Source organism: Salvelinus sp. IW2-2015, linkage group LG4q.2 (genome assembly GCF_002910315.2).
Source record: "Salvelinus sp. IW2-2015 linkage group LG4q.2, ASM291031v2, whole genome shotgun sequence".
NCBI classification, from domain to species: Eukaryota; Metazoa; Chordata; class Actinopteri; order Salmoniformes; family Salmonidae; genus Salvelinus; species Salvelinus sp. IW2-2015.
Genome location: NC_036843.1, coordinates 10,711,575 through 10,725,899, shown reverse-complemented (window position 1 = coordinate 10,725,899; position 14,325 = coordinate 10,711,575). Strand labels below are relative to the sequence as shown.

The following is a 14,325-nucleotide window of genomic DNA, read 5'->3' as shown; positions in this document are numbered from 1 at the left end:
GGGCAGCTCTAGCAGGGCAGAAATTTGATGAACTAACTTGTTGGAAAGGTGGCATCCTATGACGGTGCCACATTGAAAGTCACAGTTCTTCAGTAAGGCCAGTCTACTGCCAATGCTTGTCTATGGCAATTGCATGGCTGGGTGCTCGATTTTATACACCCGTCAGCAACGGATGTGGCTGAAATAGCTGAATCCACTAATTTGATGGGCTGTCCACATACTTTTGTATATATAGTGTACCTGTCCACCTCTACACATAGTGTGGACACCTACCTGAAGAAGATGGGCTGGTCAGTGAAGGATGATGCAGTGGCAGCCTCAGCTTCCCCAGAGTCGCTGTTACTGGGCAGGGTGAGGCCGTTGAGACTGAGGCTGGAGCGGCTCTGGGCAGGCACAGAGATGATGGGGGCAGGGTCCTGGCTCCCACCTCCATTCTTAGTGAAGCTGCACGAGACCTCTGGGGCAGACGGCTTCTTCATTGAAACACACAGTGCTGCAGGCCAACAAATGCATCATTGAGGGTCAACATTTTGCTCAGCGACAAATCATGAAATAAAATACGTGATGAAAATGCTATTCAATAGGCTACATATTTCATACAATAGTAGCCTATAGCCAAGGATCTTTTACCTTCTTGATCAGGTGGAGAGAACATCTCAACTTCAGCAGCAAGGCTAGCAAAGAAGTCTTTCAAGAAAAACAATGCATCCTACATGAAAATAAAAAGCCTGTGTCATTTCAAAGGGATCAATATTAAAACTGAAACGTGTTAAATGAGAGCATGTGAATACCTACCAATTTCCATGGCTTGAAATCTTTTGCAAACCTCAGAAGGATGTATGATTAACTAGAAAAAAACAGCGCGTTTTTCTCTGGCTCACCTGATCGATGTTGAGGCGAAGGGGCATGAGTGAGACTCTCAGACAGCACTCCTGGGGTGCTTGACCCGTCTCTGGACACATGTGCAGAGCCCGAACTGTCAGCTGCAAGAAAACAAAAACACATTTAGCCTCAACATGCCTTATCCACTACCATGTCTTTGATGTGACCACAGTCACATGGACATTACTCTAGATGCCCAGTGTCCCTCACCATGTTGGAGTGGGCCGTGCGGGGCATCTCCTTGCTGGAGTAGAGGTACAGGAACTTGTTCATCTGGGAGGTGGCCAGTCTGTCTCTGATCTCCAGGTCCTGGACGATGAGAACCTGCCGGGACACAGGCTGGTCCGCCGCCGACCCAGAGGCCACCGGGGCCTGGGGGTATACCTCATGTTGGAACCGCACCTGAGAAAAGAGCAAGATGTCCTAAACTTTAGCTTCAGACTCATAGGCAACATTTTGTATAGTTACAGGAGAGGGGGGTTGTGTCATGTTCTCTTACTTTGCTGAGCTGGATCTCCATCAGGACGTCAGGGTTCCTGCCCCGCCCTCCCCCGGCCCGTCCTCCACCCCTGCCCTGTCTGACTGGGGTCTGGGAGGGGGAGCTGTGTGGGGTACACCTTCAACATAACCCAAACATTAACAGAGGACACTTGATCATCTGTTGCATTTTTTGACCATTACATCCGTTTCTTTCTCTAGCCATCCTGACATTTCACACAATCTCAGTTCAATCACATCTCCCAGTATTGTTGTTGTAATAAAGAACAGTTGAACAGTCCAAAGCACACACACTCACCCCCAACTTCTAGCTGGAGAGGAGGTGAATGTGGAGCTCCCAAAGTCCTTCCCCCCGTACAGGTGCCAGATGACAGAGATCTCCCTGATGAGGTAGCGCAGCTCTGGGACAGGGAAGTTCAGGGCTCCTCTGCTGGAGTCGCTGCTGTCCAGGGGCAGGCCAAAGTGGTCGTCTTTGATCTCAATGGAGTCTGGGATTAACTTGTTCACCACGGGCTCCTCGTCCCGATCCTGAGACAAACACACCCATCACACCAATGCAATGGAGTGACACTTAAAATGTACAAGTTATTCAACATGCTGAGTAAGTAAGTGTATGAGATGCATGCTCTTACGTCTGCTCTGGAGCCCGGGGTCTCTAGAATACAGAAGTCGTCGGTCTCTGGGACCAGGCTAGGGGCAGGGGTGATGAGGGGTGAGTGGAGCGTAGGGTAAGTGGGACTCAGCTCCTGTGGCAGATTTCCGCTCTCGTCCGGGAAAAGGAAGAGGTCAGAGCGAGGCTGGTCGAGGTCATGATTCTGCTCCTCATGAATTCCTGTGGGGGAGAGTAAGGACAACGTAAAATCACACAGACAACTACTATGCATGTAGTAAATGTCAAGTCATTTTAGTTGTATGTAGTCTCACCATTGTGTTGCAAGGCCAGGCTGTGCTGGTTGTCTGTCTCTTCCATGGCCTCACTCATCAGGTCCTGCAGCATCTGCTGCTCAGCGTCGGGGAGCGGAGGAGCCTGGGAAGGGGGCCGGCTTGAAGCCTCCGACTGACCAAACAAGGACATGAACACCATTTTAACTCAGCAGACAGTCCATTGCCTCACAACAGTATTTACACCAGTATAAATTCTACACAGTCCAAACTGGTCTACTCTCAAGGCAATAGTTTGATATACTGTAATTGTAATGGCTATGTTGAGTCATAAATAAGCCTCACAATTTACAAATACAACAAATTCTCCACTGCCCAGTCACTGCTCTTCACTCTCAAGGCAACAGCTTGATATAGCGTAATGGCTATGATAAATCATACATGTATCTGAGGGGTATAAATGCTGACCTTGGCTCTATGCTTGGAACAGGTGCTTTTGGCCTCCAGCCCAGGAGGGGTCACTAGGTCTCCATAGCTGGCCACATACTGGATGAGGTTCATCAGAGCAGCACAGGAGTCTGAACACGTTCTGATGTGGATGACGTCACTGGAGCAGCGCAGCTCAAATCTGGGCTCAGTCTGTCAAAAGACACAGTGAGAAGACTGGATCAACGGTGCTGTCTTGCTGTTGGAAAGACTTTTCTCATAGATCAACAGAGGTTGTCAGCTCTTACCAATTCTCCGTCCACTCCAGGTTTGACAGCAGTGATCCTCAGCTCTAATGTTCCCATGTCTACCACCTGCACATAGTCTGGGAGATAAAGCACATGGGTTACTGGTCCAATCAAATCTGTTAAAATGGAGAATATGTTAAAGCATCTTTGAATAACACATTTTACCAGAGTTTGTCTCACCTCGCATTAGATTTACAGAGACGGCATTGCTCTTGTCAGAGAGGAACAAAGCTGCTTCATCCAAAATGATCCTAGAACCAGCACAAAATACATACTGAAACACAAACGTTCAACTTCTGATTTCCTGTCAATGACACATCCAGTGCTGCAACTGTACCTGAGAGTGGAGGATGAGTGGTCTAAGGAGACACTGCTGGAGATGCTGAATGTCTCCACTACCAACAGAGACCTGAGTGGCAGGTACAGGGGTCTGCAGAGAGGATATACACCATGTTAAAATACAATCATCCAGATCAGGTATTCCTAAACTGGGGTATGCGCAATGCCGTCGGGGGTACGCCAAATACAAATGTGTTTCACATTTTGATTTTTTAAAATAAAAAATAAAAAAATAAAAATCCCCTTCACATTTTCAAACAGTACATTTATATTTTCCAACGGGGCTATAAAGTTGGGTGAGTTTTTTTCCCCCTCACCTGATTCACTGCCAAAAATAAAATTACACCATCTTGTGTTCAGCAAAAAAACACAATGTTAAATACAGGTAGCCTAGTCAAATACTTAACATCCAATCACATTAACCGTTACTCTCTCGCAGGAAACCTTCACTCTTGCACAGACATTTAGAAACATGACAATTCGAAAAATAAGCCACAGGAGTTTTTTTGAGTGAGAATAAAGACTACTTTCAAGTAGTAAGACACGTATAAAAGCAACAGATACCATTAATAAGAAGGGTCTAGAAGCATTTTATATGGTGAGCTACAGAGTGGCTAGGACAGGCAAGCCCCATACTATTGTGGAGGACTTAATTCTTTCTGCTGCCGCAGATATGGCTGGGACAATGCTGGGGGAAAAGGCCCAAAAAACTAGACAGACAATGCTTTCATAAAACAACACTGTTTCACGACGCATCAGTGAAATGGCAGGAGATGTTTTGAAACAATTACTACTTCGCATACAAGCCAGTGAATTATATGCATTACAGCTGGATGAGTCAACAGACGTGGCGGGCCTGGCACAGCTCCTGGTATATGTCCGTTACGTTTATGGGGGGTCAATTAAGGAAGACATCCTCTTCTGCAAACCACTGGAAACCAGAACAACATGAGGATATTTTTAAAGTACTGGACAGCTTTGTGACATCAAATGGACTTTGGTGGTCAATATGTGTTTGTATCTATACTGATGGCGCAAAAGCCATGACAGGGAGACATAGCGGAGTGGTAACGCGCGTGCAAGAAGTTGCTCCAGACACCACTTGGGTACACTGCAGCATCCACCGAGAGGCTCTTGCTGCCAAGGGAATGCCTGACAGCTTGAAAGATGTTTTGGACACTACAGTGAAAATGGTTAACTTGGTTAAAGCAAGGCCCCTGAACTCCTGTGTATTTTCTGCATCATGCAATGATATGGGCAGCGACCATGTAACGCTTTTACAACATACAGAAGTGAGCTGGTTATCAAGGGGCAAAGTATTGACCCATTTTTTTTTTTTAATTGAGAGACGAGCTTAATGTTTTCTTTACTGACCATAATTTTCACTTGTCTGACTGCTTGCATGATGACGAGTTTCTCACACGACTGGTCTATCTGGATGATGTTTCTTCTCGCCTGAATGATCTGAATCTAGGATTACACTTTCCATCAGTGTATGATTTTTTTTGTGTGCAAATTAACTCAAGCTTACGGACAATGTCAAATGTAATATAGCGAAGCACCTGAGTGAGCTGGGTGCATCATTACGAAGGTACTTCCCCGAAACGGATGACACAAACAACTGGATTCGTTATCCCTTTCATGCCCTGCCTCCAGTCCACTTACCGATATCTGAACAAGAGAGCCTCATCGAAAATGCAACAAGCAGTTCTGTGAAAATGTTATTTAATCAGAAGCCACTGCCAGATTTCTGGATTGGGCAGCGCTCAGAGTTTCTTGCAATAGCAAATCAAGCTGTTAGGACACTGATGCCCTTTGCAATTTCGTACCTATGCGAGAGTGGATTCTCTGCCCTCACTAGCATGAAAACGAAATACAGGTACAGACTGTGTGGAAAATGATTTAAGACACAGATCTCTCCAATACAACCCCACATTGCAGAGTTATGTGCATCCTTTCAAGCACACCCTTCTCATTAACCTGTGGTGAGTTATTCACAATTGTTGATGAACAAATAAGGTTCTATATGTAAGATGGTTAAATAAAGAGCAAAATGATTGATTATTATTATATTGTGTGCCCTGGTCCTATAAGAGCTCTGTCACTTCCCACGAGCCGGGTTGTGACAAGAACTCACTCTTTCTTATGTTTAATAAATGTTTTGTATAGTGTGTGTGTGGCAGGCTTACAATGATGGCAAAAAACAACATTTGAGAGTGCGCTGACCCTGGTGCTAGAGCGGTACGCAGCTGGAGATTTAATGTTTGAAGGGGTACGGGACTATAAAACGTTTGGGAACCACTGATCCAGATACACAGTCGAGTTAGGTTACAAACGTGACGCATCTACACTGTAGTGTAGTCCACTGTTTCCTCAACTCCAGTCCTCCAGTACCCCCAACAGAACACATTTTCATTGTAGCCCTGGACAAGCACAACTGATTCAACTTACCAACTAATCATCAAGCCCTAAATAAGTTGAATGAGTTATGTTAAGCTGGGGAAACAACAAAAACGTGTGCTTTGGGGGTACTGGAGGACTGGAGTTGGGAAACACTGGTCTAGTCAACAGCACCTGTAGTCCACTGAGCAGCTCCACAGGTGCAGATGAAGGGTGGTGACTGAGGCAGGTGGGATGTAACCCAACACAGGCTCATCCGACACATTCAGGAAGTCCACAATCTGTTACACACAACAAAGAAACACTGATCAGACAAGAGTATGGTTCATTCTATCCAAGGGATGCTTAATGTTGTGGCCTCAGACCGTACACAAACACCTTGGATGGATAGGTGTTGTGTTTACCTGGTCATACCAGCCCAGTTTTGGGGGAACCACTCGGTGCTGGAGTGTGGTCCCTCTCACTCCCACTGCAACCAGGAACTCCTGCAGAGGAAACACATACTAACAGTGAGCACATATCTCCCCGTCTGTCAAAAATGACATGGCTTTTCTTTCTCAAGCAACAGACTAGTGTTTGAAACACTGGCACAAGTTAATGCACACCAATAGTAGAAATGTAAATGGGGTGTACCTACCTTGACATTGCGCTCCATGTTCTGGGAGGAGATCTTGACGGCGACAGACAGCATGCTGTGGTCCTCCAGGCCGATGCCCTCGGAAGGGGACGCCCTATCAGTCTCAGAGGGGTAGATGGCCGGCTCCAGCCAATGAGGACGCGTCCTGCAGGGCAGCTTGATGTCGGACACTGGGGTGTCTCCTTCCACCAGACCTAGGTAGAGATATAAACCCATACAATGTAACAGACACAGTGGCATCCCCATGAACAATGGCATATTGACTCATTTGCAGAGGGGATCTATGAAGCTCCACCTCAAATGTGTGCCCAGGCTTAATGTCTCCAGTCTTACCTTGGTGATAGAGACAGATGTTGCTGGTGTGGAAGCAGATGTAGTGCCTGTCTTTGTAGCCTTCGTACTGTGTAACACTGAACAGGACCCCATTCTTCACCTCCAACCAGAATTCTCCATGTCGGTTATTCAAAATAGTCTTATCCTCCAGCTGGAAAATAAAAATACAAATTGGGGGACCAGTCAGTCAAACAGTCTCAGAGAATACCCAGCTGTTTAAATGCAATGTAACTGAGAAATGACAGATCATTGTAAATGTAACTCAGGGTTACCTTAGCGCTGGTCTGCAGAGCCACCAGGCCGTGGTTGACAGTGAGGATTACAGAGAACACGCTCTGTGAGGTCTTGCTCTGGGCCTTGGGCTTCTTCTTCCTGCGAGATCTGAAGCACTGCTCAGAGGCAGGGGAGTAGTGGTGCATGGTCTCCTCCTCTGATCCACTGTCCTCCTCTACAAGCACAGGATACCACAGTCATATGGGTTGGGAAAGTTGCAGTTCATTTGATATGAATGAATAACATTTTAACCATTACATTTCAGTACTTTTTTACCTGGTACATTAGTACATCTCAATAATATTAATGCACAGAACAGAGTGCACTACAGACTTGCAGCAGCGTATGAAAACCATGAACGAGGTTGAGATGCAGCGGATGTTGGTTGAACACTCACCCTCAGGGCCAGTGGAGCGGAACGGGCTGAAGCTGTCCTTGGTGTAGTGTGCAGCGTTGATCAGCTGGCTGGCTACAGACAGCCCTACTCCATACGGCATGTTCTCCACTGTCTCCACAGGCGAGGGAGCGTTGGGCTCCCATAACAGCAGGTCATTGTTTATCCTGCAAGAGAGGGGGAGTTGATTATAGACATAGTAAAATGATCATAATTATAGTGAATAGTAAATAGTCAAAGTAATAGCTGTGGTAGAAGCAGTGGAAGATGTAGTAGTTATTGTGATACTATAGTTTTCGCATTCCTAGAACATTTGATTAGTTTCCCCAGTTTTTTGTGCACAGTACCTGTTATGCAGTTTCTCATAAAAGGCCTTGTTGGGTAATGATAATTGCACATTTGGCAAGCACAACTCTAGGATAAAGCGGGAATTGCTCATGGTTTTCTCCTGGAACTCTGTCATTTCAGCCACATCACCAGGAATGACCATCTAAAGGAGAGGGGAAGAAATGTCAATAATTCAAGTTGCCTTAATTACCAGTCATAACTAAATGTTGATCAATCAGTCCTAATTATGTTCAAATTAGCGTTTCAATAATAAATGTGCTCCTACCTCCTCATTCTCATACATGACCCGGCGTGAGGAGAAGGGGGAGGGTTCAGGCTTCCCAAAATCACAGACATCCTTCAGTGAGTGGGCACCTCCCCCCTCCTCCTCCTCTTCCTCCTCTGGGGAGTGGCTTTCGGCCCCCTCATCCTCCTCCGCAGTCACACGCTCCAGGATGGAGTGGACAGCGGTGGGGTTGACTTTCAGCACCACTCTGGAGGGGCAGGGGAGGGTTAGTAAGGAGAGTTTCACAACATCTAAGAGACAAGGTGTAGGTATGACATGAAGCAGTACAGTACTACACGGACTGGTGTACAGTACCTGGGCCAGTCAAACTTCCCACTGTCAGAGGTGGTCATGTCTCCATCCATGGTGTGGGAGACCCTGAGGAACCTGGCTGCAGGCTGGTCCTCCTGTTCCTGGAACTTCCCTGTGCGAATGGATGAAAAATTAATACAGAAATGATATATATCAAAAGTGGTTCTGGTTTTGAGGCTAACCTGTTCGTTAGCAGCTGGGTGACATACATACCGACTAGCTCTCTGAAGGTGAGCTCCATCTTGGTCTGCTCTGGGGAGCTGCCGCCTGTGAACTCTGTCTTCACCTCCAGGTCCTCCAGCTCCAGGTACAGAACCTCCTTCTGCAGGGACTTCTTAAACCAGGGGCCTCTCTCCTGGTCCGAACGCAGGTCTGGGATGGGGAAGCGCACCACCAGGCTCAACACAGGAGCATTGACTCTTATGGACACGTGGGTGTTGGCTGGAGTACGGCTGTCATCAAGGAAGACCTCTGTAAAGGCCTTGTGCTATGGGGTGGACGAAAAAATTTGAGGTGATTTACTTTTTCATAGTTATTGCAATAATAGGCAGCTTGCTTAAACACATGGTAAAATCGCTGCTATGACTGTGTAAAGATGGTATTAAGACGGTCCTCACCAAGCTGATGTGTTTATTATAGGACGTGTACATGTGAGAGGCCATCATCTCTGTGGTGACCAGTTTCTGTGGCTGTAGCAGAGAGTTGAGGCGGTCCACGATGCTGATGTCCAGTTCAGAGCGGACCGCCCCCAGCTCCACCTGGAAGTCAGCCTTCCTGGGCATGGTGCTCAGACGCACCTGTCCACCCTGGAGGAAAGCATGTAAGGGGGTACTGTATCAGGCACTGTACAGGATTTGCTACGTACTGTACATTGTGGGCCGAATACTAACTTGAGATGCACACAAATCTCAGATTGACATTAATGCATGACTGATGCAGAATTAAGTTGAAGTTACTTGAGAGTATGGCAAGTTGGGTTGCGGAACTGGGAATCTAATTACGGTGCATTCACTGCAGATTTGAATCTCCCTAAGATTGCTCTTACCTGCGTCCCTCTGCGTTCAGACAGTTTGTAGAGCAGGTGGAGGCAGGTGGCAGATGGTGCCTCAGTGGTGACAGGGGTATCAAATGTCAGGAGCTGAGGTGGGACAGACCGAGAAAACATCAACATCTCTACAAGCACATGCCATCTATGCCTAGATCCAAAAATAGAATTAAACATCTGTTATGTTATGATATCTGTTATGCCCATGTGTTGTAATCTGATTACTGGGACACTGTGGATGTTGTTGGTGGGGAGGCCTTTACCTCTGTGTACTGGACCCCTCTTAGGGACACACCCCTTTGGGCCTCAGAGGGGAAGAGACACTCCAGCAGCTCCATCTGGCCCAGGGACACGTCTGTGCTGAAGCTGTGCAGGCTGGAGCCCTGACAATGCTCATATGTCACCTTCATCCCCTGAGCCACAAACCTGGAGAGATAGAGGACACATATGACATGGGATTGAGTCAGTCAGGTTACTAAGGTGGCAGGGAAGTGCAAAATATGTCAATATGATCACCTGAGGTGGTCATAGGGGCAGGCATCGTCAAACGCTGTGCGTAACTGGATGAACCCTGCCGGGGGGAGCTGGTCAGAGCAGACAACCCTGAAGAAGTCAGCAGCCATGGGGGCCAGGGGGCTGGGGGCAGCATCTGGTGGGGGCAAGGGGTCGATGTGGAGAACACACACAGCCAGGCTCCCCAGTGTCAGCCTGAAGACCAGCTCTGGCCTGGACTCATCACCATGGGCTTTGGTTGGGTGGGCTGAAACACAGTACAAAATGAGTGAATTACTGACTTGTAAACACTCTGCTCAGTTTATTCTAAATGGTAGTGACAGTGTATCCTGGTTCTTACAGGTTTGCCTCAGCAGCTTGTGTTGGAGTGGTGAGTCCCGCATCAGGAAAGGGCTTTCTTGGGTCTGTTTCTCCCTCTGTCTGGGCACATCAAGGTAATCGTCCCAGAGGTTCTTAGAGGACAAAGGAACAAAGCATTACACTATGTTACAATAACCATGTCATTAGATCAGGTTAAGATGCTTTTACTAAGTCCAGTGAGACGTACCGTGGCATTGCCAGAGGGAGACTCTCCTGGAGAGGGGGAGTAGTTACTGTTGAGTGACAGGTCCAGGTCCACAGTGGGCGGTTCCCCCAGTGGGGGGAGGGATGACAGACTGTGAGACATGTCCATGTCAGCCATGGAGAAGAAGACATCCTCTGCTCCAACAAGAAAGAAACTAGATCAAACAATTGTTCATGATATTTAGATATAAGCCTACAATAACTATCAAAAAGCTCAATACAAGTCATCAGGTTATTAAACAGTGGTTGGAGGTAACAGTTCATCTGAACCTCGGCTGGACACAGTTCTGGTGGTCTGACTCTCGAAAAGGTCAGGGTCTTCCCCGGCCATCATTGAGTCCTTCTTCAGGCAGCGGTTTAGCTCCATGTGGAGCCGATACTCATCCTCCTGCTGCATGGGACGGTTCCTCTTGTCCTTCCCCCACTCCGGCCCACCTTCGGACACAAAAGCAGAGGCTTATAGTGTTTCACTCAACAACCTCTGAGGCAGCTCCTTTTAAGATATCATCATTAAATTGCAATCATTAAACCCACCTGAGCCTGAAAAAACTCCAAACATGTCCAAGAGTAGGTGAACTTGCCGTGGAGATAGCAGCACGATCATTGTACTGATCTGTCCATCAACATCCAACTGAAAAACAAAAATACTCTTTCAAAGACCAAGACAATAGACATTCTGTGCATTTCAGTGTGTCCAAGTTTCACAGATGCTGTGCCATTTCAATCATGTGAGAATGCTGACCCAACCTTTGCTCCAGGCATGGTTTGGTTCTGTTTCAGGACAAGCGACAGATCGATTCTGCCACTAAGGTGACCAATCTGCATGGGTTCAAAGGGTGTTGCAGAGGAAATAGGCTCTGTGAACTGGGGGTGTGGCTCACAGATTATTCTGGGGTTCCAGCTGGGGGATAGCTTGGCCTCTGTCTCCTAAGGGGGTGCAGAAAAGGGAAGAGCGAGTGAGTATCAGTTATCTGTGCTTAAAACTACACAGGAGATTATTTGGATGTAGACTCACTGCTGGGATGGGTGAGGATTTGAAGCCAGCTCTGGCCGCCTCTGAAAACTCGTCCCAGAAGACGGTGACTCCCTCCAGTTGCAGGTTTTTATGTGCAAACGTGGTGGGCTGGTGCACATTCACACTGGAGCTCTCCTCGCCCGTCTCATCACAATAAACAATCCTGAACAACACAAAACAGATAAGGATTTAAGAGCTCATGTAAAGAGTGGAAAGCTCTGTAAACTGCTCAATAAAATCAGGAATACCTAAGTAAAAGTTATTGGACACTACTTGAATGTGCAAGTAGTTGTTATAACATAACTTACTTGTTGATTCGCATCTCAAGAGCGATTCCTGTTTTGGAATTTTCTGGAACATGTTCTATTCTGAGAACCGTGTCCAAAAAAGTCACCTTGACTCTTCTCAGAACTACAGAAATGAAAGTAGAAATCATAATCAACCCTATTGATCCTTGGGAAAAAAGCCCAATCAAGTGTTGACTTATTGTACAGTAATTTTGTACTGCACCTGTTTCTATGGTCTCTGCAAACTTCTCCAATCCCTCTAGTGGCTGAAAGCTTTCCCCCAAGTCATCCGTTAGTCTCTGGCTCAGACACTCTTTGGCAAGCTGCATGCTGCTCGTCATGAAGCTGGACCAGTACATGGGTTCCATACCTGATGCTAGGGGCACACAGGAAGAAACAGTCATGGTCAACATGATTTATTCAATTTGTAGTCGATGTGGAATCGTTAGCTAGTTAGCTGTGTGCGCACTAGTAGCAGGCAGCCATAGTACAATGATGCTGAAGAAACAAACAAATGGAGGTGTCCTCTTACCCATGCGTGGTCTGGGTCTGAACACCATCTCCAGTCCCTTGACCTCGAGGGCACAGTTCTCCTGCAGCAGGGACGCCCATGGTACGGTCAGAGAGATGGTCTGGATGAAGCCCTCTATTACCTCGAAGGGAGCATCCACTGACTCCAAGATCTCATTCAAAGACTGAAGGGGAAGAAATAGCGCTCAGGCAAAGGTATACTTAAAGCATTTATGTCAATACAAATCCAATTATGTCATTGCTATTATTTGTTTACACAACAAAGGTTGAACTTACCCACTTGTCCAACGGCACTTGTGCCAGGGATCCAGTGCCTTGATAGAGGTCTAAGCTAAGCTGATCTAAACTCAGTTTCTCTTGTAGGAAATTGCCCAAATACCGATGCAAAAGGTATCTGCATGCCCGCTTCTTTATAGACTCAGAAAATGGCCAAGGCATGTTGGTCTGATAATTGTGCTGGCTGCCAAATGGCTGTTGAATTCAGTATTCAACAAATATGGAGAAAAAGGATGTTGGAGAACTATATATTAATCATAAAATAATTTAGCATTGGTAGTATCGGTCTTGTCATCCTGGCAATTTCAAATCAGGAAAATGTCAGCTTAAACATCCTATACACACAGGGGGAATTCTATGGTTTCTATGGAGATATGTGGCGATAATTCCAACTTCAGTTTGCTGTACCTATCAATGAAAAGGAACATAAGATTGAAACTCAACTTCACATTTGAACACCACACTAGATAACAAGTTAAGACTTCAGTACCAGTACCATAGCAATATTGTTGTCACTCCTAGGAAGAGAAGTAGACAGTATTACTGTTGGTAGCTGCATGTTAGTGACACCACCCTGACTTCCAAGCGTCGGCCTAATATCTATAAAGAATGGGTGGCAATATCTATCTAGCACCACATCATTGTTTGCTCAAACCGGGTGTCTAACGTTACTCGCTTGATAATCCTGTCCATAACGTTACCTTAAAGGATCCGGCGAAATATGATAGGTTTTAATGGTTTGACAATACTGTTAGGTTATTTTAGTTTGATTACAAATATGTAGCTAGTATGACAAGCTTACCAGGGTATGTCGTAACTATAAAATTAAATCCCCACATAATCGACTTGTTTTTCGTCTGGGGTTGTTAGCTAGCTAATGTTAGCACGACCAAGCTAGCATGAACCTCTTGAACATCTTGGACTAGAACTAGAGTTTGTCTGCCACGCTCTTTTGAATATAGCTCAACTGACATGGCACGACAGTATGTTATGTGTCATATAATGAGTTCTATATAGCAATTTGATGGCATAATAGCTTACGTTTCTCACCTTCTGCATGAATTGTTTACAAACACGTTCATGACACTGCACCATTGAGGGAGTTCGATAACGTGAACCGGTCTATGGCCCGTGATGTGACCGGGCAAAACCGGTGAGTGAGGGGCGCACTCTCAAATCGAACAGTAATCTGCGCCGCTCATCCATGTTGTCAACAAGGCAGCATGATGCATCGTTAAGAAACACACATGTATTTTCCATAAAATATGTTGTAATTTTCAAACGAGATAAATTATTTTGATCAAAATCAATCACTTTTGTATTTGAAAACACATAATCCTACTATTACTCCACGTGATTAACCTACGTCACTTTTGTTTTGAGCAGTCTTCGCCGTTGGCCAGAACGAGGCACCTGGCTCACGACCGGTTTCCAAAACAGATGCAATCAAGGCTAACCCGCTTCACCCGGGGTATGTCCGGGGCATTAATATAACTCCCTCTTGACGCTTTCCACGCTCCGCTGTACGTAAGAAGACAGGGCGACGTACACAACCGCACTCCACCCCTTCTGCGAAAATCTACTAAAAGTGTTTACTGCGCATATGCTCCCAGCAAAGCTTTTTCCTCCACAAGCCATTCCACTTGAACTTTTTCTTATGACTTCTGATCTGAATATTGCCATGTTCAAAATCAAGGTGTAGAAATAATTGCAAATAAGTAATTATCAAAAATATTTTACAACAGTGGTGTTGACCAGAAGTCACTAAGGGCAAAATATTTTGAGAACTGGAAATGT

At 46.1% G+C, this 14,325-nt stretch overlaps 1 protein-coding gene across 4 annotated transcripts in view; it reads right to left on the bottom strand.

The window, feature by feature from the left end:
- Positions 1 to 14,325, bottom strand: part of LOC111963293 (autophagy-related protein 2 homolog B) — a 32,949-nt gene that overhangs the window by 6,211 nt on the left and 12,413 nt on the right. The window contains exons 1-37 of one of the 4 annotated variants that reach the window (XM_023986634.2): positions 13,579 to 14,133; positions 12,529 to 12,936; positions 12,254 to 12,416; positions 11,945 to 12,097; positions 11,743 to 11,845; positions 11,435 to 11,597; positions 11,167 to 11,346; positions 10,954 to 11,050; positions 10,690 to 10,854; positions 10,403 to 10,554; positions 10,196 to 10,307; positions 9,859 to 10,102; positions 9,606 to 9,768; positions 9,343 to 9,435; positions 8,915 to 9,103; positions 8,511 to 8,784; positions 8,301 to 8,409; positions 7,986 to 8,193; positions 7,720 to 7,862; positions 7,376 to 7,539; positions 6,978 to 7,153; positions 6,706 to 6,856; positions 6,373 to 6,566; positions 6,140 to 6,220; positions 5,910 to 6,016; positions 3,334 to 3,426; positions 3,177 to 3,247; positions 2,997 to 3,073; positions 2,731 to 2,901; positions 2,305 to 2,437; positions 2,013 to 2,212; positions 1,679 to 1,908; positions 1,382 to 1,499; positions 1,093 to 1,284; positions 882 to 983; positions 631 to 709; positions 274 to 493 (exon numbers count right to left, since the gene is read on the bottom strand). In XM_023986634.2, coding sequence (XP_023842402.1) covers positions 274 to 493; positions 631 to 709; positions 882 to 983; positions 1,093 to 1,284; positions 1,382 to 1,499; positions 1,679 to 1,908; positions 2,013 to 2,212; positions 2,305 to 2,437; positions 2,731 to 2,901; positions 2,997 to 3,073; positions 3,177 to 3,247; positions 3,334 to 3,426; positions 5,910 to 6,016; positions 6,140 to 6,220; positions 6,373 to 6,566; positions 6,706 to 6,856; positions 6,978 to 7,153; positions 7,376 to 7,539; positions 7,720 to 7,862; positions 7,986 to 8,193; positions 8,301 to 8,409; positions 8,511 to 8,784; positions 8,915 to 9,103; positions 9,343 to 9,435; positions 9,606 to 9,768; positions 9,859 to 10,102; positions 10,196 to 10,307; positions 10,403 to 10,554; positions 10,690 to 10,854; positions 10,954 to 11,050; positions 11,167 to 11,346; positions 11,435 to 11,597; positions 11,743 to 11,845; positions 11,945 to 12,097; positions 12,254 to 12,416; positions 12,529 to 12,690 — 5,432 coding nt within the window. In that variant the 5' untranslated portion in view covers positions 12,691 to 12,936; positions 13,579 to 14,133. Of the gene's footprint in view, positions 1 to 273; positions 494 to 630; positions 710 to 881; positions 984 to 1,092; positions 1,285 to 1,381; positions 1,500 to 1,678; positions 1,909 to 2,012; positions 2,213 to 2,304; positions 2,438 to 2,730; positions 2,902 to 2,996; positions 3,074 to 3,176; positions 3,248 to 3,333; positions 3,427 to 5,909; positions 6,017 to 6,139; positions 6,221 to 6,372; positions 6,567 to 6,705; positions 6,857 to 6,977; positions 7,154 to 7,375; positions 7,540 to 7,719; positions 7,863 to 7,985; positions 8,194 to 8,300; positions 8,410 to 8,510; positions 8,785 to 8,914; positions 9,104 to 9,342; positions 9,436 to 9,605; positions 9,769 to 9,858; positions 10,103 to 10,195; positions 10,308 to 10,402; positions 10,555 to 10,689; positions 10,855 to 10,953; positions 11,051 to 11,166; positions 11,347 to 11,434; positions 11,598 to 11,742; positions 11,846 to 11,944; positions 12,098 to 12,253; positions 12,417 to 12,528; positions 12,937 to 13,569; positions 14,134 to 14,325 lie in introns of those variants that run through there. The other 3 variants (XM_023986632.2, XM_023986631.2, XM_023986633.2) reach the window with 3 other exon arrangements.